Genomic DNA, 25923 nt, shown 5'->3' with positions numbered 1-25923 from the left:
ATAACCTTTAAAATAATCTTTCTTGTTTTTTGCATCAAATAAAAGAGGGGGAAATTAAAGCATTAAATCACCAAAGGAAAATATGCAGACATCATCATGTTTATACTGACAGTATTACATTTGTCTTTCAAAATAGATTCACTGTTATTAAAAAAGCAAAGAATATTGTAATTGTTTATACATAATAATACTATATATTAAAATCCAGGTAAAGAGAACTTGTATAACACCAGCTTTCCTTCCACATTTTTAAAAGCCTGTTTGTGCTTTTTCAGAATACACATATTTCACATTTTTTTTCTGATTTCAAGTTTATATTCTTGGTTTTTTTCCTCTCATCTATAAATCTTTTCCATCTGTGAGTTCTTCATATTAAGGTCCAGATGCTTAGAAGTGCACTTCATTAGGGCTCTGGGAATGATCAAATTGTGTATCCATAAGTGGCTTGATTGAAGAAACTCTTACTTGCAACCCATTCCTATGACTTTCCTTTGCTTTGTTAATTTCTTGCAGCTCATGGGTATCAAACTGCCAGCCAGTCAGGTCAATCTCTTGTAAAGAAACCAACTGGTTTATTAGGCGGGCCAGTGCCAAGACTAACAGGGCAGAGGGCATAAAGCCTTGTTCTTGGCTGAAGTCTAGAAATGTCAGCTTCTTGAGATGATTTAACGCCTTCAAGATAGTGAGCCACCCCTCACTTGTCAAGCAAGTCTCTGCCATGTCCAGATGCTGGAGGTCTGCCAAAGATGCTTTTGCAAAAAGAGTACCTAGGGAAATATGTTTGAATTAGATTCAGTAATTTCTTATTTCTCAGATCATACAACAAATGTAATTGAGCATAGGCTTAATCGTATGTATATAAATGAATGTTCAAAAATGGCCTACACTGAATCTTAATATCGAGAACAATATAAAGATAATGCTTTACATCTCAAAAACAAATCAATTACCCTGTTTCCACCAAAAGAAGACATCCCCTGATAATAAGCCCAATCGGGCTTTTGAGTGCATGGCAATAAGGCCAAGCGCTTATTTCAGGGTTCATAAAAATATAAGACAGAGTCTTATTTTTGGGGAAACATGATAGTATTAAAGGTTGAAGGATCCTATGTGAGTATTCCCAAGAGCAAGAATCTTACCTAATGAAGGGTTTGGCAAGTAGGTTGTCTTACTGGATAGTTACTCCTTACTGGAACTATTTAGGGATAGGCAAAATTTATCTAACTACAGGAGGTTTTTGTTATGAGTTACTATAGAATGGGTTTTTTTAAAAAATCTCAGATGTCTGACATGTATGTTGCTGCTTTATTGGTTTTTTGTAATTTTACTAATATGCTGTTGGACCTCCAAAGATTGCTACGGCAAGATCGGTGGCTATATAAATTAAAATAATAATTCCTGTCAGGAGAAGAGTCAAAAAGCATGCTTCCGCATGTGCCTGCAGAAGAAAATAGAGGGAAGTGACCTGAGACCTCTGAGGCAAAAGGCAGACAGGGACAGATAAAGAAGGGACACAAAGTAAACACTTAACTCTCCATCTATACCCAACTGCCTGCAAGATGAGAAGGCCATGTGGTGCTAAACAGTACTGCCAATATATATGGACTTCTAACATACCAGACTTTTAGAAAACGTAAAGTGTAAAAGCAACAGATTGTTTTCTTCCAAGATGCTTCCATAGAAGTTTCAGAGAATTATCAATCATGTAGCAATCTAGATAGTGCTGCTGTAGTTTAGACCAAAGTTCCCCAACCTTTCCGGCTTTGCAGATCCGCTGGGGGGTGGGGAGAGGAGTTGGCTATGTGTGAATGGTGGATAAGCATGTATGTGCATGCAGCTCCATTTGTGTGAGCGGTGGACATGCATGCTTGCCGCTCGTGCAAATGTAGCGTGCACTCATGTGCTGACCCATTATTTGTGCAAGTGGAGATGCACATGTGCTCACCCACCACTTCTGCCACCTGGTTTATTTATTTATTTTATTTGTCTACGTATTAGATAATATATATAAGAATAAGTATGAATTGAATACATAAAATGAATACAATGAAAGGGAACATTAGGACAGGAACAGTAGGCACGCTGGTGCTCTTATGCACGCCTCTTACAGACCTTTTAGGAATGGGGTGAGGTCAACAGTAGCCAATCTAAAGTTAAAATTTTGGGGTTTTGGGATGAAGCCACAGAGTCTGGTAGTGCATTCCAGGCAACAACTCTGTTACTGAAGTCATATTTTCTGCAATCGAGTTTGGTGCAGTTTACTTTAAGTTTGTATCTATTGTGTGCTTGTGTATTGTTGTGGTTGAAGCTGAAGTAGTCATTGACAGGTAGGACATTGTAGCAGATGATTTTATGAGATATGCTTAGGTCATACCTAAGCATAGCATAGATTCCCAAGAGCTCCCATTTTGTCCTTTTTTTAATTAGTACAATGTCAACTACTAATATGAGATGTACTCGTTTGTGCCCAAACAAGTAAACTAACCTGATAAACCTGATCCAGAAAACATGGTAGAATCACAGCTCAGTTCCTACAATATTCTCATTCCCCAGCATAATTTTGGCTTAGCCATTGTTTATTTGTTTTCAATATCCTTCTGTTTTCCTTTTTTGTGTGTGATGTAGGTATGCAATTCAAGGACAAGTGATTGATGGTCTCTCATTTTGGGAGAGGGGTTGGGAATATCTTTAAATGTGGTTGAAGCTGAACTAGGGATTGACAGGGATTGACAGTAGTATTCACAGTCATTGACAGGTTCCAAACAACTCAAGGCCTGGTAGTGGGCCACGGCCCGGAGATTAGTGACCCCTGGTTTCGATTGTGTCCCGAGGAGGCTTATTATTGTATTCTAAATTCTGTTTTTTTCCAAGTATCAAGTATGAATATTAATTTTTTGAGTGTATTTTTGTTTTAGGTCATATTTTTATATACACAAACATGGAAAACATCTACAAAAATCAGCTGAGGTATTTGAGGGACTGCCTCAATCAAATCTATCTGTCCATCAGATCTGACAGAAATGACATGGTGTAATTCTGTGTACAAAGGAATGTCTTCTGACAGGACCCAGGAAGAGACCCCGTTCTGCTGCAGCAATCATCCTTGAGAACATCATCTCTTCTGAGGTGAGATTTGTCCTGATCCCGTTGGCCTTCTAGAGGAGTCTGAAAACATGGCTTTGTCATCTGGCCTGGGATCTGGTGATGCCTGATAAATGGTTGTGTTCTCTCACCATGGTGCTCTTAATATTTTCATTATTTTAAGAGAGTTTTTTTTAATGATTTTGCCTTTTTTTTTTGGTTGTACTTGAATTATTTTTTGGATTTTTAACTTTATAAGCCACTCAGAGTCACAGCAGTGAGATGGGTATATTTATTATATAAATGAACAAGTAATAGCCTTTTGGATCAGAGCTATTGCATTGACTCAGTATACTACCACATGGGAGTCCTTCACTCTTGTTTTCATGTCTCTCTTTTAATACTGCCAAATATACTTACTGAGAATTCTGGCATCAGAGTTGGTAGTTCTCCATTTCTTTAGCCCAAGTTTGGTCAACTGTGGCATTCTCTGTAACTCTTCTAACTTAACAAGGCAAACATTCACGTCATCCACCCAAGGGAACATCAGAATTTTCATCCTTGGTAGGACATTTAAGCTTTCAACTAAAGAAAAGATAAATTCAACTTTATTTCTGATTACTGTTTTGTTTCCCTCTGTCTTTTTTCAGGATGCTTTTCAATCTCCCAATGTAGCCCGCAACCAATCTGTTGATTAACCAAATCAGACTCAGTTTAAATTTACAGGGATCAGCAAATTCAACTAGAAGCTGCCATCTACTATGGGATTAATTAATAGATAGTCTGCAAATAAGTATTAAAGAGACATAAGCAATGCATATAGATAATAGGCTGTATTTCAAAGAAATCACCAGTTCAACATATAAATCATGATTTTATTCCCATTTTTTGCTGCAAAGAGTTTCCACAACCCTATTATATGATTTTTCACCAGGTATTTAGCTCACAAAATTTGTTCTAGGCTTGTTTGACTACAACTCTCGATCAAGCCTTCCCTATCATTACCTCATCTCTGAAATGCATTCTGTTGAATTACTTTATGAAAAATGACCTCCTAGTTGGCATTTTAAAAGAGGCCTTTAAAATAGGGTATTTGTTTTTAGAATTTATTTATTGAATATTACAGAATTTTATTTTATAGAATTTATTTGTATATGATAATATATAATAAATATTATAATTATATTCTATTATAAAATTATAATAATATAATATATAACAATATAGTATATTTTATATATATATATAGGTCTTTGGTTATTCGGGTTTTTGCTCCTAGAAGCACGAAGCTGAAAACACCAGCCTGAAGATGACGAATGAGACTTCGTCGAAACATTGCCAAGACACTTCCAATTTTACGTGGGAGAAAACCCAAATAACCAAAGACCTACACACACACACACACACACACACACACATATATTATAATAAAATAAATATAAATTTATTTTATAAAATTGTATTCAATATTATAGAATCCTTATTACTATTTTAGGTTTGTATTGTTAGATAGGTCAAGCTATCATATATAAAAGCAGCCGGCAAACTTCACTCATCCATATGCTAATAATTTTACCTAGCTAGTAATGAAATGTCCACAGGAAGAAAAACGAGCTCAGAAAATATCAAGAATCCAACGATTTAGCCTTGAAATACATATAATTTCCATTCTTGTATATTTTTCTTTTCAATACAAGGCCCAAATTAAGATTGATATTTGTTAGAACATAGCAATAGCAATAGCACTCAGATTTATACACCGCTTCACAGTGCTTTACAGCCCTCTCTAAGCGGTATACAGAATCAGCATATTGCCCCCGACAATCTGGTTCCTCATTTTACTGACTTCAGAAGGATGGAAGGCTGAGTCAACCCTCAGCTGGTCAGGATCAAACTCCTGGCTGTGGGCAGAGTTAACCTGCAATATCGTATTCTAACCACTGCATCAACATGGTTCCTCTATTGAGCAAGACACCAAAATATAATCTATGATTACAATGTTTTCCTGAGAAAAAATTATCTTTCTTACCTAATTGACAAAGAGCTTCTTTTCCTCCATTTCCCAAAAAATTGTTGGATAAATCAAGTGCAGAAAGTTTGGGTAAATTGCAAATATTCTGAACTATAAAATAAGAAGCACACAGTGAATTAGCTTATAGGCATGGAAAAGAGTATGAAATAAGACCATTAATCTGTGCTTCCTTAAAAAGACCACTGTGATAAATTGCTAATAATAATAATAACAGCAGCAATAAGAGCAGTCAAATTATACATATTTAATTGTTTTCTGGGTTTTATTATCTGCTCAGTGTCTAATGGGGTTAAATTAAATTAAATTAAATACCGTGTTTCCCTGAAAATAAGACCCTGTCTTATATTTTTTGGACCCCAAAATAAGTGCTTGGCTTTATTTCTGGGGAGGTATTATTATTTTGGGCACAGGGATCCTCTTGCCATCTTACCTGATTTCCAGCTCTGTCTCCCTAACCCTAACCAGAGGAAATTGTGGGAACCGGCTGCGCACACATTTAAATATTTTCAGGGAGGTCTTATTTTGGGGGGAGGTCTTATTTTAGGGGGAGGTCTTATTTTTGGGGTAGGGCTTATTTTTGGGAAAACACGGTACAAATGGGTAAAGAAAATGGTCCGATTCTGGAAGATCTAGAGGAAGAAAGACAGAAGATGAAAACAGAGATAAATGTCTGAATGACATAACAAGACATGATATAGAATCACCCTTTTGAGAAACTATGTCTTGAACTGGTAGTTCACAGACAGAAGGTTTTAGCTAAAAGAGGAATGGGATTTTTGGCTTTCCAGATGTTGCTGAAATTTTAATTCCCAGAAATCCTGACCAACAAATCTATTCTTAAAAGGATCCTGAAAGTTACAGTTTAATAGCATCTGGAGGGCCCCAGAAAAAGGAAGCATTTTCAGTTGATCATCTTGGTTAAAAAGCCTGAGAGCTGTAATTTCAACACATACTGAGGATGCCAGAGTGAAGAAGGCTGATTTATAGATTGGGAAAAGTCAGAATAGGTTTTGAAAACCAGCAAGCTCAGGTGGCATTTCCACCATGCAGGATCCAATAGCAACTAATATGACCTTGGTGTCAGACACCCCTAACAGCTGCCACTAGTGTCCTAGAGTGGGATAAACAGTCTTAACTGCATAATGATTATAAGGTTATTCTGTTTTGAAATACTGTTTTTATTCTACAGTGTAGATTCCCTCAACCTACTATCCTGTCAGGCTACCCCCGACGGCAAATAGGAAAGAATTCACCTTGACTCCATTTGGTATGGAAACAAGTACTTTTACTTTTACAGTCTGGTTAGCAGCCAAGCAAAGCTGGAACTGAGACAAAATATGGCAAACATATCATATCCCCCCAATTGTCCCTCCTCCTCCAGGAGGTCAGGCTGGTCTGGTCCAATGCCAACTCCTTCACGGCCCCTCGTGGTAATCTTCTTCCACAGGTCTCTGGATGTCAGTCAACTCAGGAATGCAGTGTCGGTTAGGAAAGCGCGCGCTGATAACATTCAATCATTAATCACCCCTCCTCCCAGTTATGTCAGCCGACACTAATAATAAGCTCTTTTCCCTTACCCCGGACGGTGGTATGATTCACCTCATGATCCTAAAAGTTTATAATACAGAAATAAACATTTTACATTCTATCTACTGATATAATCATTTAAAAATAAATGAAGAGTGGAGTGGAGGCTGACATTCGGCCCTCCTGCAACAAGGACGTCAGTCCTAGAAAGGAAAAAGAGAAGTTAGGGTTTGTCAGGATATTTTTTATAGAATTGTGCTATTTTTTCCGAGGCATGAACATCTTCTTTGTTCACCCATTCAGCTTGGGATAACGGGAAGTGTTTCCAAGAAATAAGATATTGAATTTTATTTCTATGTTTTCTTGAATCTAAAATTTCTTTTATTTCAAAGTGTTGTTCTCCCTCTATGAGAATTGGTATAGGAGGGGGTGTATGGTTAGGACGGAAAGTAGAAGTGTGTTCAGGTTTCAGCAAACTCACATGGAAAACGGGGTGGATTCTCCTAAGTGTTTTTGGTAAATCTAGTTGTACCGTCACAGGGTTGATGATTTTTACTATTGGGAAAGGTCCCACATATTTGGGTCCAAGTTTTTTAGATTTCTGAGTGGTTTGAAGATATTTGGTGGAAAGATAAACTTTATCGCCCACTTGATATTGTTCTCAGGGACCTTTTTTGTCTGCTTGTTTTTATGTGCACGGTGAGCGTCGTCGATCGCCTTTAAGTAGTCATTTTCCATGTGCTTTGTATTTGATCTATCCATTCTGATAAAGAGGAAACAGTAGTTTCTTCCTGTGGGAGTTCCGAGATAGGAACAAAATCTTGGCCTGAAGCTATTTTAAAGGGAGTAAATCCCGTGCTACTATGAATTGAGTTGTTGTAGGCAACTTCAGCAAAAGGTAAGAGATCAGCCCAATTATCTTGCTGGTAGTTAACATAACATCGGAGATATTGTTCTAGTACAGAGTTCGAACGCTCACAGCTTCCATTAGTTTGAGGATGATGGGAGGAGCTTAATCCTTGGCGGAACCAATGAGTCGTAAAATTCTTTCCAAAATTTAGAAGTGAATTGAACTCCTCGATCTGAAATGATGCGATCAGGCACTCCGTGAAGTCTATAAATGTGTTGTACAAACAACTTTGCTAGAGTCTTTGAGGAGGGTATTTTGAACAAGGAATAAAATGGACTTGTTTGGAGAAAAGGTCAGTCACTACCCATATAACAGTATTGCCGGAACTTTCAGGTAATTCCACTATGAAATCCATGGATATTTCTTTCCATGGGGTTCCTGGTCTGGCTACCGTTTGTAGTAGTCCAGGAGGTTTTCCCGGAGGTCTTTTGGATGATGCACAGACCGGGCAACTTGCCACATATGCTTGAATGTCTTTTAAGACTTGGCCACCAAAATTGTCTTTTAAGAAGATGCAAAGTTTTCACAAATCCAAAATGCCCTGCCATCTTGGCATCATGGCATCGTTGTAGGATGGTTTCTCTGAGTGATAGAGGAACATATAGTTTTGTTCCAATCCAAGCTAGTCCATCACGGAGTGTGCATTCATGGAATGCGTTAAGTACCAGTCATCGGTGTTTAAAGCTTCTTTAAACGATTTGGTTAGTTCATCTGGGAGTGAGGGGTCAGCTTTGAGTGGCTTCTAGTTATTGCTGGGGCCGCCAACTGTTGCAGGAAGTATTGGTTGAACCACCTCGGAGCGAGTGCAATTGTATTGGGGTAAACGTGAAAGAGCATCTGCTAAAGTTTCTCCCTCCAGGAATATACTGTAAAGTAAAATTAAAGCGGTTAAAATATTGAGTCCAACGGGCTTGTTTAGGCGAAAGTTTTCTAGGAGTCTTTAGCGCTTCCAGATTTTTGTGATCAGTCCAAACTTCAAAAGGATGATTTGAACCTTCTAAGAATTGTCTCCATGTCCGTAGAGCCCAATGAACTGCAAACGCTTCTTTTCCCAAATAGCCCATCGCCTTTCGGTTTCAGTCAATTTTCGAGAAGTGAAAGCACAGGGTTGTAAATTACCATCAGCATTGTTTTGGAGCAAGACGGCTCCGACTGCTACATCACTTGCATCAGCTTGTATTACAAAAGGAACATCCATGTCAGGGTGCTTTAAAATAGGTTCGGCGGCAAAGAGTCGTTTCAATTTTTCAAATGCTGCTTGACATTCCATTGTCCATTCGAGGGGTAATGATGGTTTGGGTTTCGTGTCTCCTTTAGTTTTTAAGAGGTTAGTGATTGGTAAAGCAATTTGAGCAAAGGAGGGGATGAATTGACGATAGAAATTTGCAAATCCCAAAAAACTTTGGAGCTGTTTGCGTGTGCGTGGGGGGGCCCATTCCAAAACAGCTTTCACTTTTCCTGGATCCATTTCTAACCCATCAGCCGAGATGCGATATCCTAGGTAGTCTATTTTGGTTTGATGGAAATCACATTTGGATAGCTTGCAATACAGTTCAGCAGATAATAACTTTTTGAGAACTGCTCTTACTAGTTTAATGTGTTCTTCCATAGTTTCTGTATAGATGAGTATGTCGTCAAGGTAGACAAGAACTCCTTTGAACAAATGCTGATGGAGTATTTCATTTATCAGTTGCATAAAAACTGCAGGCGCCCCCTGCAGACCAAAAGGCAGTACTCGAAACTGGAAACACCCTAGTGGACAGTTGAAAGCGGTTTTCCATTCATCCCCCTCCTTTATACGGACTCTGTAATAAGCTTCTCGCAGGTCCAATTTGGTGAAGAACTTCCCCTTCGCTAAGTGTGCTAACATATCTTTCATGAGCGGCATGGGGTATATGTTTTCGGCGCACACAGCGTTCAAATTTCTATAGTCAACTATAAGACGAAATGAGCCGTCTTTCTTTTCCCGGAACATCACAGGTGCGGCCACGCGAGGCCTAGCTGGTTGGATAAAGCCCCGCTCTAGGTTTTTGTCTATGAACTTTCGCAGCTCTCCCAATTCTTTTTGGGTCATGGGGTAAGCTTTTGGTTTTGGAAGTTTTACCCCCGGTAGGATGTCGATGGCACAATCAATAGGCCTATGGGGAGGTAGCACGTCTGATGCTTTCTCACTAAAGACTTCCCGCAGGTCCCAGTACTCCTTAGGTATCCTTTCCTCCCCATCTATCCGTTCAACCATTGCCCCCCATTTATCTTGGAGCATGGCCATGGTCTGACTCTTCTTGGATCCCCCTTTTCCTCCTTTTAACGCTCTTGAGCGGAACCGTAAGACTCCCGTTCTCCAGTTAATATGGGGGTTCCATTTCCGCAACCACGACAGTCCTAGTACCAAAGGTTGGTCCATTCCAGGGGCTACTATGAAGTTTAAAATCTCGCGATGGTCTCCAATTTCCATTTCTATGGGTTCTGTTACAAAATGGGCGGGTCCTCCCCCTGCCACACTGCCATCCAACTGGGCAAATGCTATGGGCCTGCTTAGGGTTCTCAACCTTAGTTCCATTTTTTCTACTAGTTCGGGACTGATCATGCATCTAGTACATCCCGAATCTAATAATGCTAACATTTCCCCCTTGTTGCCCGAGGAGGGAACATGCAGGTTGACTGGAATGTCCAAGGGCCCCCGTGCCCAACTCACCAGAAAGTCTTCGTCGGACTCCGATGTGGTTTTGCTGTCATCAGTGTCGGTCGACGCTCATGTCCTCTTGGATGGGCGTGCCTTCTTGGCAATGCCGCCTCCACTTTTGCCGGTTTCGCGCCTTAGCAGTTGGTTTCACTGCTTCCTTCCCACCACCAGGGTCGTGCTTGGAACCAACTTCACTCGACAGTCGGCTGCCCGATGGCCCTCTTTCCGCATCTGTAGCACGCAGTCGATCGTTGTCCCCTCCCTCTGGTCTAGGCGTGTCCCTTGAGGGCCACCCAGGAGAATGGGCCGGTAAGGTCTTCCAGTGCGCTGCCTTCTGCTACGGTCCTTCGCTAGTTCAATTTCCATCTCTGCTGCCAGGGTATACCAGCCATACAATGTGGTTGGAGACGCCGTGCCGGCACAGTTCATAGAGATCTCCATTCAGGCCCTCTTTGTAAAAGTCGACCAGGATCACCTCCGACCACCCTCTCATCAAGGGACTAGATCACTGAATTCCTGGTATAATCAGCCACCGGTCTCCTCCCTTGCCTGATGGTTTTCATTCGACCTTTGGCTTTCTGCTCCGCCAGGGGGTCCTCAAACCTCCTCCTTAGTGCCGTAATAAAATGCTCGTAATTTTGCAGTAGGGGGGAGTGGTTTTTATACAGCGACACAAACCATGCAGCTGCTCTTCCGGTCAAATTGTGGGTCACAGCTCTAACTTGTGCTGCCTGTGACCAATAATCTCCCCCCCAGTCTAACATGTGGTCATTCACTATCGCCAGGAACAATTCCAGCTCCTTCGCATCCCCATCAAATTTTTCTAATATGGGGGGAATTTTTGGCTTTTTCCTTCCCCTGCGCGGCCTTGCTTGGTCAGCAGGTGGCGCCCGGCCCCCATCCAATTCAGCTTCCTCTGGGGAGAGAGTTTCTGTCTCTTCAGGAATCTCACCACCCTGGAAATCACCTCTAACGGGCCTCTTTGTAATTTCATCTTCCTCTTCCCCTCCCCCCTTGGAGGACTGAACAGGGGATTCATACCTTTGGCGAACAGCTAGCCTTACTTTCACCTCACGGAAAAGACGAAAGGCTTCTTCCAGCTGGCGTCTGTCTGTTATCTCTCTCTCTCCCTGCCAATCCGAAAGTCTCACCGTCCCTTCTTTTTCTCTTTTTGTTACTCCAGGCTGAAACTCTTCGGCACTTGGTTCCCACCTTTCCTCTTCCAGCTTTAATTGCTCAATCCACCGAGCTCTGCAAACTTCCAGCTCGGGGTTAAAAGTGTCAGCAAAAATTCCTCCGGACGCCTCCCCCAGCTCAGCCGGCGGCAGTCCTTCCATCACATTTGGGTTTTCTTCCCCCCCGGTATTGCGATTGCAATCCTGGTTGGTAGACATGAGTGAGTTCCAGCTTAATGTCAGGCTACCCCCGACGGCAAATAGGAAAGAATTCACCTTGACTCCATTTGGTATGGAAACAAGTACTTTTACTTTTACAGTCTGGTTAGCAGCCAAGCAAAGCTGGAACTGAGACAAAATATGGCAAACATATCATATCCCCCCAATTGTCCCTCCTCCTCCAGGAGGTCAGGCTGGTCTGGTCCAATGCCAACTCCTTCACGGCCCCTCGTGGTAATCTTCTTCCACAGGTCTCTGGATGTCAGTCAACTCAGGAATGCAGTGTCGGTTAGGAAAGCGCGCGCTGATAACATTCAATCATTAATCACCCCTCCTCCCAGTTATGTCAGCCGACACTAATAATAAGCTCTTTTCCCTTACCCCGGACGGTGGTATGATTCACCTCATGATCCTAAAAGTTTATAATACAGAAATAAACATTTTACATTCTATCTACTGATATAATCATTTAAAAATAAATGAAGAGTGGAGTGGAGGCTGACATATCCTTTCTGAAAATTCACAACCAACAAGACCAGAGGTGGGTTTCAGCAGGTTCTGACCAGTTCTAGAGAACCGGTAGTGGAAATTTTGAGTAGTTAGGAGAACCGGTAGTAAAAATGCTGACTGGCCTTACCCCCATCTATTCTCTGCCTCCCGAGTCCCAGATGATCGGGAGGAAATGGGGATTTTGCAGTAACCTTCCCCTGCCACGCCCACCAAGCCATGCCACGCCCACCAAGCCACACCCATAGAACCGGTAGTAAAAAAATTTGAAACCCACCACTGGACAAGACGGTTAATATCTAGAGAGTAACAGTTTGGGGTAGGGGGAATCTGTTCTAGAATTGTAAGCAATACTATTCAGAATGTCATCTGTTTTAGAAGTTTGGTATATCCCCAGGAATTCTATTATTACTGGATAACTTATAAATAGAATAAGTGGATTAAAATAACCAAAACAGTGACGTTACCTAGAATTTCTACAGCAGTCGCAGAAATGCAGCAGTTAACCAAACAAATTTCTTCTAGTTCTTGAAGATATAAGGATATTGATGTTACTATACTTATCATTCCATCTCCAACATTTGTAAGCTCTTTCAATTGCAATGAATTCAACTTTTTCAAATTCTTTAAGCCTTCAGCTATAAACAAATTGAGGGGGGAAAAACTAGTTACAGCTTTATTCTATTACAACATGCATATCTATAACACCATGGTATTCCCTTTTGAAATAAGCAACATTCTGCAAAGTGCAAAAAAGCAAACAAAATGAAAAACATGTAAAAAACAGTGCTTGTTTTTTGCAGCATTCCTTTTTCATTATTAAGTAGTATTGTTCAATATGGCAAACATTTTCCTAGTATAATCCAAGGACAGCCAATATCCAATTTTATCTCAAGCATGCATTTCTAAGTAAATGGGATGTCTAATTTAAGGACTAACTTGCAAACCAATCCAGTATATGGTCCCCATATCTTGCTAACCAGGAGGAACATGCAATGTATTGACAATCACTTAGGATGCTTTAATCTATTTTTTCAGAGCAAATTAAAAGTATTTGACTGGTTAACTTATTGTACTTATAAAAAAAATATTATACTTATGGTAAAATATTCAGCTTCTTATTTGTGCTAAATTTAATATTTAAAATGAAAACATGCAATCTAACAACAGGATAAAATGAAGGAAGAAAAAACAAATGGAGGGATAGAATATATAAATGTTATTAAACATACATTAAATAAATTTCAACTGAACTCTATAGGATACTTTTGGGGTTCATTCACTAAAGTTACCTAATTTTTCAGCAGTGTTCTCGTTCATCTTGACATTATCAAATATAATTTTTTCCACATTAGCAAGGGTAGATATTCCATCAAGAAGCCCCCCTAAAAAAAGAACATTTAGTTTAAAAAACTCATAATGACATGAGGACGGATAGAGTTGGATGGATGAACTGGCAGACAGAGAAACAGACACCAATAATATTCATCTGAGACAGAAAAGAATCTTTCTTCCACCCCATCCTCATATACTTCTCCATTCTCCATCCTACATCCAAATACTTCTCTCTCCTTCACATACCTTCAACAAACCTGAGGGTAATTGGTTAACTGCTGTTTATTATAAAAATTTACAATTTGAAATGGTGGATCCGCTTAAAGAGTTATTTTCAACGTGGAGGAGAAGTACCTCCTTCTTGGAGAACAGCTTTTATCTCATTGATACCAAAGGAAGCTCAAGATAGTACTAAACCAGAAAATTATAGGCCAATATCACTTTTGAATACTGATTACAAGATTTTTGCTAAAATATTAGCAAACAGATTAATGTCGGTTCTGCAACAAAAGATTCAAAATGATCAATCAAGATTTATAAAAGGGAGACAAATGAGAAATAATGTAAGACAAATTGTGAATTTATTGGAATATTTGGAGAGAAACAACCAGGTCCCAGCAGAGCTTTTTTTCTTGGATGCAGAGAAGGCATTTGATCGATTGAATTGGCAATTTTTATTTAAAATAATAGAAAAAATGCAGTTTGGGGAATGTTTTATACAAACAATTAGGGCAATATATCAGCGACAAACAGCTCAAATAATAGTTAATGGTAGCTTGACAGAAGTTTTTAGAATTGAAAAAGGGACAAGGCAGGGATGCCCTTTATCACCATTATTGTTTATTTTAACATTAGAACCATTATTAAACAAAATACGAGGCTCAGATAAAATAAAAGGAATCAAAATTAGACATCAGGATTATAGACTAAGGGCATTTGCAGACAACCTGGTTGTTACTCTATCTCAGCCAGCACAATTGGTTACATATTTGATAGATATAATTAATCAATATGGAAAGGTATCTGGATTTAAAGTAAATCAACAAAAGACAAAGATAATACCGTATATACTCGAATATAAGCCGATCCGAGTATAAGCCGAGGTCCCCAATTTTACCCCAAAAAACTGGGGTAAACTGGGGACTCGAGTATAAGCCGAGGGAGGGAAATGAGGCAGCTACCGGTCAGGGAAACCCTCCCTCCCTCAGCCGAGAAGGCTGGCGGCTCCCCCGCCCCGCCCTCTCACTGCACCGGCAGGGCTTCCCCGCGCTAATGCAAAAGCCCGCCAAGTTTGCACCATCCGGTATAATGTGAAAAAAAGAAGAAAAAAAAAACTCGAGTATAAGCCGTATATACTCGAGTATAAGTCGAGGGGACGTTTTTCAGCACAAAAAACGTGCTGAAAAACTCGGCTTATACTCGAGTATATACGGTAACTAAAAATATGAGTAATCATCAAAAAGAAGAGTTGGAGAGAATAACGGGATTTGAAATAGTCAAAAAGATTAAATATTTAGGAGTGTATATTGCAGCTTCAAATGTGAAATTATATAAAAATAATTATGAAGTATTATGGCAAAAAGTTTATAAGGAAATGGAGAATTGGAAAAAGTTGCAGTTACCCTTACTGGGAAGAATAGCAGTGATAAAAATGAATGTTTTGCCTAGGTTTTTATTTCTGTTTCAAACGATACCAATACTTTAAAAAGATGCAAATTTGAAGGAATGGCAGAATGGAATTAATAAATTTATATGGAGTAAACAGACGTGTTTTCTTTCTTCCTTAAACATTGTTCAACATAAGGGTAGCATCAATCAAAATTGGTTAGGCTTTATCACACTTTTCCAAGAGGGTCAAACTATTTTCCAAAGCACCAAAAGGCAAGACAAGAAACAAGGGTTGGAAACTAACCAAGGAGAGAAGCAACCTAGAACTAAGGAGAAATTTCCTAACGGTGAGAGCAATCAACCAACAGAATAGCTTGCCTTCAGAAGTTGTAGATGCTCCATCAGTGAAGGCTTTCAAAAAGAGACTGGACAACCATTTGTCTGAAGGGGTATAGGATCTTCTGCTCGAGCAGAGAGTTGGACTACAAGACCTCTGAGGTCCCTTCCAACTCTATTATTCTATGTTCCAACTGTTCTATGTTTTAAGATGACTGAAGAACAATGCATTATGAAGGTGAAGGATAGGAAAAAGGACAGGTGATAGGAATAGCAAATTTCATGTTGATATAGCTTTCTGCCAATTCAAGTAAAGTTAGATAGCACTATAATCCAGAATAGAGATTTGGGAAGATGACCTTAACTGAGATCTTATTGATATAGTGGGGTATATGCCACATTTAGCCCATGGAACAGAAATATAAGAGTGTATAAAGGGGCATTTTGCATGGGGGTCTGAAAACTCCCTACGCAATACACAGTATCTGCATCACAGTAAACATGTTATTTGTCAATATTATCGTTCACATACCCTGCTGGTTTTCACTCTGCAGGTCTTTTATCTTTATAGTTTTCAGTACCATCATTTCGGTTATCTGTTGCTCATCTTCCATGCTAAGAGGTGTGGACTCTACAATAAGATCCTGCAGATTTGTACAGCTATTGAGGACTTCCCTCAACTTTCCCGTGAGGCCAGAACATTTGTTGATAATCAGTCTCAGACTTGAGGCAGCGCAACATATTTTTTCCAGATACTTAATATCACCCTTTTCTAATTGATTGAAATCTTTTAAGGTGATTTCTAAACCTTTGAGCTTTCGATCCCAATTGAAGAATAAGGACACTGCCTTTTCGGGGATGACAGTTTTCCATGCTGTCCTTGTAGCTGATGAAGTACCAAAAAAATCTAATTTGATGACTTCTAACATACTTACACAATTAGAAAAGTAGTCAAAAAATCCAGAGACATAGGTAGGAATGCTCTGGGTATTGATGTACAATTTTTTATCATGGAAAAATTCCTCAAACTCCTTCTTTACAGTTGTTTCAGAGATGCTTTCATAAAGGAATCTAATAGCACACTCCACAAATGAATTTTCCCGAGTTGCTATTAAGCCTTCTTCTTCTTCAGCAATTCGTTCATATTTCTTGAGTTCTTCTGGAAATAAATCACGAGCAAAAGGCAATCCAAAAAGACTACTCTGCTGATGAATGGCTGATAAATGGCTGATAACTTTTTGGGTGGCTTCAGAAGACGATCCGCAGGTATACAAAAGTAAACTGTGATAAGTAGTAATTATATCCGAGAAACTGCTAACCCTTCGGAGATAATTGAATCCTCTGGTTACTTCCTCATCTCTATAGGATCTCAATAGTCTGGAAAGTCTTCTACCTGCAATATATTCTTGGAAAGATTTGTGAAAAAATGTATATGCTTCTTTTAGTCTCTGAGCTGTGTACTTGTGTATAAGGCCCATAGATAACAGCACTTGTTCTTTCACACTGGAAAAATCCTCGGGATGAAAAACAAATTTTTGCTCAAAGATTCCATCCAAAGCCAAATTTCCACAGTGAATTAGGCTGAGCCGAAAATGTTCGTCACTTGTCCCTCTGATCTTGTGCTTGTTTTTCCCTACCAACAAATTGTACAGGGTGGAGAACAGAGTGGTTTGTGTATGTGGAGTAAAAGTGGATTCTCCCATTTGGATGGCACAAGCGATAATCACAAATAAAGGGGTCCTCATAAGGTTCTCCAGCTGAGTCCCTGAATTCTGAAAAGTGGAATCCAAGCTCTCCAATTGAGACAGCAGGCCCTCAGCTAATGTGGCTTCTTTCAAAACATTTTTAACTAGTGTTTTTGCGCTTTCCACGGTTAGATCGCCTGTCTCAGCAATCAGTGACCCAAACAGCCTCAGTCTTCGAATTGACTCGGTCCTTGTAGTAACAATAACTGTGTTCTTGAATTTATGACTTTCTTTTATCAGCGCGTCTATTTCTGGGCAGCTCTGGGACTTGAATTCATCATACCCATCTAAAAGGAAAAGGACTTTTTCTGCTAGCAATTCTAGTATCTCCATAAAGTCTTCTTTACATATTCTATAGTTCTTCTTAAGAAGCTGCTCACATATGGTCTCATATAGTCCTGCCTCTACCCCACTCAGGCTGATGAAGAAGACAAGCTTAAACCTCATCAAAGAAGGATGATCTTCATTAGCCCAGAGTAAAGCAATCTTTTTGAGGAGAGTCGTTTTTCCTTTCCCAGCTTCCCCCTCGATGATACAGGGACTTTCAAGTTCATCTAAAAGGGCATTTAAAGTCATTTGCGCCAAGCGGGAATTATGGATATCTTTCTTCCAAAGCAAGATATCGGTATAGGTATTCTTCAAATTGAAGATGATATCAATTTCTTCACCCAGCGGATGAAAACGTTCAAAGGACGGATTCCTATATAAGTTAGTTAAATCCTGAGCTAAGTAATCAACATCTTGTTGGGTAACTTGCCCATCTGTATCTAAAACAAAATAGAAAGATATGAATGCAATGTTACTAAAGAGTATGATTTAATTGATATACTATTACAGTGCAGATTAACTGAGATCAGACAGAGGCAACTTACATTTCATATTAGATTTTAATTAGAACTGTTGTCCAATCTAAGCTGTAAAAGCCTTGATAAGTAGAAAACCCTTTAATATTTTGCTGCCATTTAGTAATTATCTGGATATTTGAAGCTCGGGTACTTTTGGAGTCCACTTCAGGGGCTAGTTCTAACTTGCAAAAGGTTTCTCGGGTGTGGTACAAGATTCTTGAAAACTAAGTAAAGGTAAAGGTTCCTCTCGCACATATGTGCTACTTGTTCCCGATTCCAGGGGGCAGTGCTCATCTCCATTTCTAAGCCAAAGAGCCAGTGCTGTCTAATGACAATTCCGTGGTCATGTGGCCAGCATGACTAAATGCTGAAGATGCATGGAACACAGTTACCTTCCCACCAAGGCGATCCCTATTTTTCTACTTGCATTTTTTACATGCGTTCGAACTGCTAGGTTGGCAGAAGCTATGACTTTCTCCTGACATCACCTCTGTCTTAAGCAAAATAATAAAGTGAATTTGTACTTAATAAAGCAACTAAATTTGAAAAAATGGCAATCTTAATAAAGATACTTATTATAAGAATATAATAATAATTAATAAAAAAATAAATTGGATATGTACTTACGGCTTCCCTGTAGTTTTTTAAAAAGGAAAAAATCGATTTTCTCCAGTGATCTCACGAAAATACCACATGCTTCATCACCTTTTTCCAAAATGGAGCATGTCAATTTTCTTGACGCATCCTGCCTTACTTTTTGGCAAAGGATACTATCTTTTTCTTCACGTGACAAAACAGATTTTGCAAAAAGACAGTCTACAATTTTCTTGATGGTTTCCATCTCAATTCTTTGAATAAGCTGTTCACGGTTATTCTCTATAAAATCCATTGCTGAGAGCAGATGGGTCTTCCAATCTGACTCTAATCAATTCTACTCATGCTCTGAATTATGAATGCTAACTTGGTTTGACTGCAGGTCATAACTCTTATTCTGAACGTTCAAATAAAGCAGCAGCAGAAATGGTTGGTAATCCTAGAGGAAATGCACGGATTTTAATAATAAAACGTAAACTTCACAAATGCAAACAGATTGAATCATAGCACCATGCTATGATGCTAATTATAAAAATTGATTTAAAAAAAATTCTTTTTCAAATTTTACATTCTGCATAGAATCTTCTTGGATAAATGAAGACATTTGTTTTTTATATGGGATGGGAAATGTGAATGGTGAATTAATATATCCATATCTACCATATCTATTTCACTTCCTGGTATGCAGAAGTCCACAGCAAACTGTCAAAAAGGTTGATTCCACCAAAACCATCTCCTAACAGTAATACAACATGTTCCAATGTGGTTCGTTTTGTGATGTGACTGTCATTAAGAAAGGCCAATTCCTTAAACTCTCTTACAAAGATAAACATTTTAAAAGGAATACATTTCTCAGGGGACATAACAAAATCTTAACAATCAACTTGACCCTTTTGACAAGAAGATATGTTTAAAGCAGCAAGTGTGACAGTGGTGAAATCCAAATTTTTTTACTACTGGTTCTGTGGGCGTGGTGTGGCTTGGTGGACATGACAGGGGAAAGATATTGCAAAATCTCCATTCCCACCCCACTCCAGGGGAAGGATATTGCAAAATCCCCATTCCCTCCCCATCCTGGGGGAAGGATATTGCAAAAACTCTATTCCTACCCCTTTCTGGGGCCACCCAGAGGTGGTATTTGCCGGTTCTCCAAACTGCTCAAAATTTCCGCAACCGGTTCTCCAGAGCCTGTCAGAACTTGCTGGATTTCAACCCTGATTAGTGTGCGGTTCAGTTAATTAGCAGCAAACTATCGAATATATATTGTATTTTTTTAACGAGGCAACAAGACAACATATAGATTTTCAGTGTCCTTCATCAAAATATTTTGAGCCTCCTCTGAATTCTACACTTGCAGTTGGCTCAACTGATAGGCAGTCAAGAGATCTGGGCAGGAATAAAAGCAGCATGCATAACACAGAGCTGGCACCAAGGAAGGCAGAAAATATCCATAACTTTGTCAGGGAACTGTTCATCACAGAGCTGGATCTTGAGGAGAGGCTTCATCTGCAACTGCTTCTGGTAAAGAAATGCTCTCTGTCCATGTTCCCCACACCACTTCCTTCCTTTCACAAATGTAAGTAGAAATCGCCTGCAAAGAATACCCATCCCTTGTTACGGTTGTTCTATAATACTAAACTAAAACAATGCCTGAAATGTTCGAAGTATATCAAGCAAAAAGAGACATACCTGTTTTGAGAAGCTATTAGGGGAAACGTTACCAATCTGTAGCAGCTTTAAGTTCCTTCTCACGCCCAGTTGTTGAACTTTGATACTTGTTTCACTTAGCTCACAGAAATACTAACAACACTTCCGGGTTTCAGAAGAGGGGTGTTGCAAGAAAGGGTAGTGCTTACAGAAGAGAATACTGTCATTCAAAGACAGCTCTCCACAACATTCATTACAAATGATCTGGCAAGGAAGCAAGTGCATGTGTAACTTAGGTCAGGCCCAGGTATTTTCTCTAGATATGATTTCAGCTGAAATATAAACCTGAGCAAGTGGAATGTTCTTAATTCTTTGTCCAGGAAATTTCAAATCTCTCTTTTAAAGTGAATTAAAGTTGTGACACCTCTGTGACAACATTGCAGCATCTTCCTTTGCACCAGAGAAAAAGGTTCTAAAACAAAATTAAAAGTCCTCTAGATCTGCACATAAAGCCATAATTATGCAACACAAAGGCCTAATTCAAGCAGGTTCAGAGAATACATTTTTACAGAGCTACATTTTAGTTGTTGGAATGTACTGATACAGCCAAGGAGTGTAGAATGTTTTGCTAAATATAAATTAACTAGCTAGCTAACTAAATATTCTGAACTCAGAAATTAAACATCTGTGATCAGGATATTAAAGATGGAATGGAAACACCTTCATGGGCCAAGAATAATAAAAGCAAGTTGAAATCTAAAAAAATCAACAAGTCATGCATGCCCCTGGGCAAAAGACTCCTAATAAGAACAGTAAGACCTTGTTACACAATTGATCACGACCTCCCCTTTGCTTGGAAAACCTAAAGAAATGTCATACCTCTGGCAAGTATTATGTTTGTCATCTGCAATGTATTAGGCTCTAATAAGAGCCCGCTTGGATCATACCAAAGATTTAGAAGGGAGGAGAAATGGTGGTCCTGTAAAAATTAAACATCAATTGCCACATTCCCCATTGTCATATTTGGACATCAATAGCCAATGGGAAGAAGAGGTGCTTTACAAGTTGACATTTGGTGAATCAGTTCACCATTCTATTCCCACAGTGATTAGTCAAACACCTATAGGAAGCAGCCAGTAGGTCTTAAGGTCAGTAGCACCATCCTGTTCATATATCCCACCAGGTCTTTCTTCTTTAATTTGTTCAGATAGCCTACCAATAAACAACATTTCAATAGTAATGTGTTAGCTATGAATTCTGGATAAAGGACTAATAGGGTAAAAATGTGTCCTGGACAAGACTCAACCCAGCTAAGCATGCAAGATTGTGCTTCCATCGCCGTGATAGGACTTGCCCAGTTGGAGTTTAATTCCAAATGGATCTGAGTAACTTTATTCTAGATGCCTAAATTATTCTTCCCAGATTATTATTCTGGGAATAATAATTATTTGAAGAAATTATTCTTCAAATGTTCTTGTAGCCTGTTCTCTGCAGCAATGAATGAGATAACTTATAAAGGGCTGCTGGACAGCTATTTGTGAACATGGTAACAACAGGAAAAATATTCACATTTTGTTGCTCTTTTTGCCACAATGTAAGATGGGTTCTTACCTGTAGTAAACCTGTAGGCCTTATCTTTCTCCAGTGTCACTCTAGGCATCTCTTCTGTTGTTTCATCTGCTGGAGTTTCTCAGAAAACCAAGAAACACCCCAGGATTGATTACAGTGAGAAGCTACATAGGAACCATCCAAACTAAGTTCCCCCTCACATGCCTATTTTAGAGTGCAACAAAGGGCTCAGTTGAATTATCCATTGAAAACTCATGAAAAAGCCTAAACAATTTCTGGAACCCATCCTTCTGAAACACTTCTGGAACCCTAACCAGCAAAGAGAAAGCAGTCATAGAGCAACCCAACCATAGCAAGAGACCAGCAGTTGTATCTTTCATTACCAGCTCCCAGTGCAACTACTTATCAGGCTCAAGCTCAAAGATGATACAATGAAATCCAATTGAATCCAATCTTTTATTTGCTTACATGTAATGGACAGAATCTTGCCAAACTAAAGCTATATCCATCCACTCTAATAGATATATCCTGAGAGATCCTAGGATGTGGCTGAACATCTTCCTCCCCTTCCACATCTAGTTCAGCAATGCAGACTCTTAATTTGGGCTTCTCTTTGGAATGTACAACTGCCTCTACTATAAGAAAGCTCTGCCAAGACTCCATCCATGGCTTCTCCAGGTGCACATTCTATCACACTACCTGTTCTGTTTCCCTCCCCCAATACTCCCAACAAAGAGTCAGTCAAAGGCCTTCTTTTCTAATTTATTTACATAGATAAATGTTCTGGCCACGTCTACCCACGGGCCTGCCAAGTCTCTGGAGATAACTAGGAAATTATAGCTAAGGCCAGAGTTACTCACGAATATATTCTTCCCTCCATTGATACAGTTTGCCCGCGCAAATTCACTGCTTTGTCCAAGACAAAAAGCCAGGAAGTTCCGCCTCCTGCTTTTATAGGCTCTGTAAATGTCACTGCATGACTCGTCATTCATTGGCTTTGTCCCAGCGCTTCCACTGCTGCGCGCACCAGTCACGTCTGCGCAGTCTTGCATCACGCCAAAATTGTTCTTGGAGCGTTGCCAAATCAGAAGAAGGCCCGGGAGAATCAGGCCTTGCCGGCCCCTCCTCCTCTCTTTGGGTGGGTGCCAGGGAGGGAGAGGGCCCAGGAGAAGCAGGCCTTGCCAGGTCTTCTCCCTCACTTTCTGAATCATCCGAGTCCAGGAGTCCGAGTCCAGGAACCTGGGTCACAACACTACCCTAATATAAAGCCCAAACCAACATGCAATCTTCAATGCTGAAGTCTATGGTTGCCATGAATTCTTGAGCCGCTCCAAATTCTACATCACCAATGCAGTTTGAAGTTACCAAGGACTAGCTTTGACAGTTCTACTGTCAACCAAGGTGACAAAATCTAGGCGGAAATGCTTCTGTGCACCAGGGAAGTCACTATAGTATTAACAGTTGAAGGGCTCTATGGAGGAGCCCAACTTCAACCAGAGGGTTTCACAGCAGAGTGTCTGTGGAGCTGTACTCTGAAATCTGTCTAGGTAACAGTTGCTCTCACATGATCCGGGACTGTGGCTGATAGAACATTTATTTGCATTCTATTGTATCATGAATTAATTTCCTCAGATTGTATTTGGTATAAAAAAAGAACTGGATTCTTATACCAACATTGCAATGATATAAGCTAAAGTCTGATTACTAAGATCCCCTATCTTAAATCTATATTCTACATAGGTCAGAACCCTGGGAATGATAGCATTGAAAAATTCAGGAACTGCTTCAAAAGTGAAGGAAAAGGCAAATGAGCTCTAGAATTCAACCCACCCTCAACAAATAAATACTATTTCATTCGAAGCATTATAAATGTATATCCTACACAGATGAAAATTTTATTTTATAATTAGAAACAAACCCATTAATTATTCTTGCTCAAGGTAAAAGATGAAACTGGTTATGTTTTTTTTAGCTCACTCATTTTTTATATTTAATATGGCAAGTCCAGATAGTCAATCACAGAATATTGTGCTCAAGTAATTTTTAATCAATTTCCATTTTCAGAAAACCTATTTTGCCCTTGTTTCTGCCCCTGGAATAGCTATTATCAACTCTAAATGCTATTGATATATCTGAGACACATGTGAGACAACAGAAGACAGGACTGCTCATTAGCAACCATTGATAGCTGACAGTGAATCAACTGGGATTTTTTAAATTATAAAATTCCAAACAAAATGTTAAAAGTATAGCGTATACAATAATATGAAAGGATTAACAGAACTACGAAAGTAAAAAGCATAGCAATATAAAAAAGGAGGAAGCCAGCAATTTATGGTACAGTAATGTATTACTATAATCTCTGAGAACACATTAAATCAAAATAAAAGAATATTTTATTGGTTAGCATGATATGACCATAGATATTGGCCTGGTTTACTACATACTCAATCACAAATTGATTATTTTTAATTAACTTACTTATACCACATTGTCCTATCAAGGGCCCAGATTCTGGTGTAATCAATAAATTCTAGTCCATTTGAGTTATAGAAACTCATTGGAAGACTTTGGGTCACTTGTCTTCCCTCGGCTTGAGTATAAATGACTAGACTCCGTCACGTGTGTAACCTTGAGCTTCTGGAGAAAGTGTGGGATATAAATCTAACAAATATCAACAACATTTTTGCGTTGTTTTTATAAACAGCCATATACATGTTAAAGAGTCCATTCAGATAATACTGTACCATTTTCTAGATTAGAAGGAAGAATCAATTTAGTGGCAGAATTCTTTCTGTCTTCTGCTGCTAAAAGTAATTGAAAGGATCTTTCATACTGCGGCCTCTGGTATTTTTGGTGTATTAATGGTCTTGACTGATGCATTTCTGCCAGGAAGATTATGTTAGACTGCAATCAATTTCTGTTTCTGCCTTCAAAACTGATGCAACAGTGAAGGAAAGGCAGTGGGGTAAAAGTAATTGGCCACAATACCCCTTCAGTTGCATACAAGGCATATGAGAAGACATGTAAAAGCATCAGAAATGATTCTAACACTGGAAAATGTTTTTGAAAAAGCATATCTAAGGTTGTTTGAGCGTTGGTTTATTTGAAAACTATTGCCATTTTGGCATAAATGCACTAATAAGGGAGATCAGAGCAGCAAAAAGAAGCTACTCTGAAAAGCTAAAGAATCAGTTTTCAGCAAATGAACCAGCAAACATGTGGAAAATTCTTAAAAATATCACCGGCTATGGCAAACCTCCTTCCCAGGCTGAAGGTAATCAACAACTGGCAGATGACCTGAATGAGTTTTACTGCAGGTTTGAAAGGAAACTACAGCCACCTATCTCCACAACCCCCATCTCAAGACACACCAACAACAGCCAAGCTGCCTACAACTGACCCCATCCCATTGGGTTCACAGCCCCTAGTGATCACAGAAAAGGAAGTACAGGACCTATTTCACAGACTAAAGCCAGGAAAAGCTCCGGGCCCAGACAAGATAACTCCTTCTTGTTTAAAAGTCTGTGCTGACCAATTGGCCCCCATCTTCACCCATATTTTCAATAAATCACTAGAGATGTGCTATATTCCTTCTTGCTTCAAACGCTCTACCATCATCCCAGTGCCGAAGAAGCCCACCATCAAGGAACTGAATGACTACAGACCAGTTGCTTTAATATCTGTAGTCATGAAAACCTTTGAAAAGCTAGTGCTTTCCTACCTGAAAACCATCACGGATCCGCTGTTAGACCCCTTGCAATTTGCATACCGAGCAAATATATCAACAGATGATGCTATTAATATGGCTCTGCACTACATACTACAACATCTTGAGTTTCCGAAGACCTATACAAGGGTCCTCTTTGTAGACTTTAGTTCAGCATTCAATACCATCATTCCAGACACTCTTCTAACTAAGCTAAACCAGCTACAAGTACTGGAACAGACCTGTAAGTGGATCACAAGCTTCCTAACAAACAGGAAGCAGCAGGTGAAGCTAAGCAAGATCACATCAAATACCTGTACAATTAGCACAGGAGCCCCCCAAGGCTGTGTGCTCTCCCCACTTCTGTTCTCTCTGTATACCAATGACTGCATCCCCAACGA

The 25923-nt window shown here is 39.4% G+C and overlaps 1 protein-coding gene across 7 annotated transcripts; it reads right to left on the bottom strand.

The window, feature by feature from the left end:
- Positions 1 to 83: 83 nt before the first annotated feature.
- Positions 84 to 21984, bottom strand: NLRC4 (NLR family CARD domain containing 4). Of its 7 annotated transcripts, none has more exons than XM_058164284.1 (9): positions 20287 to 20629; positions 19707 to 20188; positions 18631 to 19036; positions 15946 to 17925; positions 13427 to 13519; positions 12602 to 12772; positions 5111 to 5203; positions 3502 to 3666; positions 84 to 767 (listed from the first exon to the last, which is right to left on the bottom strand). In XM_058164284.1, exons 3-9 carry the CDS (start codon positions 18890 to 18892, stop codon positions 388 to 390), a joined length of 3144 nt encoding a protein of 1047 aa, XP_058020267.1. In that variant the 5' UTR covers positions 18893 to 19036; positions 19707 to 20188; positions 20287 to 20629; the 3' UTR covers positions 84 to 387. The 7 variants fall into 7 exon arrangements, 5 of the variants coding, with proteins under 5 accessions (XP_058020267.1, XP_058020275.1, XP_058020280.1 ...); XM_058164292.1 differs by having other exon boundaries at positions 20053 to 20188; XM_058164297.1 differs by lacking the exons at positions 19707 to 20188; positions 20287 to 20629 and adding an exon at positions 21856 to 21984.
- Positions 21985 to 25923: the final 3939 nt, after the last annotated feature.

The sequence above is a fragment of the Ahaetulla prasina genome, chromosome 1 (assembly GCF_028640845.1).
Source record: "Ahaetulla prasina isolate Xishuangbanna chromosome 1, ASM2864084v1, whole genome shotgun sequence".
NCBI lineage: Eukaryota > Metazoa > Chordata > Lepidosauria > Squamata > Colubridae > Ahaetulla > Ahaetulla prasina.
The sequence above is the reverse complement of the archived record's forward strand: the minus strand, read 5'-3'. Positions and strand labels throughout refer to the sequence as shown.

Coding starts and splice junctions, on each gene's coding strand:
- NLRC4 (XM_058164297.1), bottom strand. CDS start 18,892: ATGGATTTTATAGAGAATAACCGTGAACAGCTTATTCAAAGAATTGAG. Junction 13,520..15,945: donor GCAGAGTGAAAACCAGCAGG/GTATGTGAACGA, acceptor TTCTTTTTTTAG/GGGGGCTTCTTGATGGAATA. Junction 5,204..12,601: donor GACTGCTGTAGAAATTCTAG/GTAACGTCACTG, acceptor CTTATTTTATAG/TTCAGAATATTTGCAATTTA.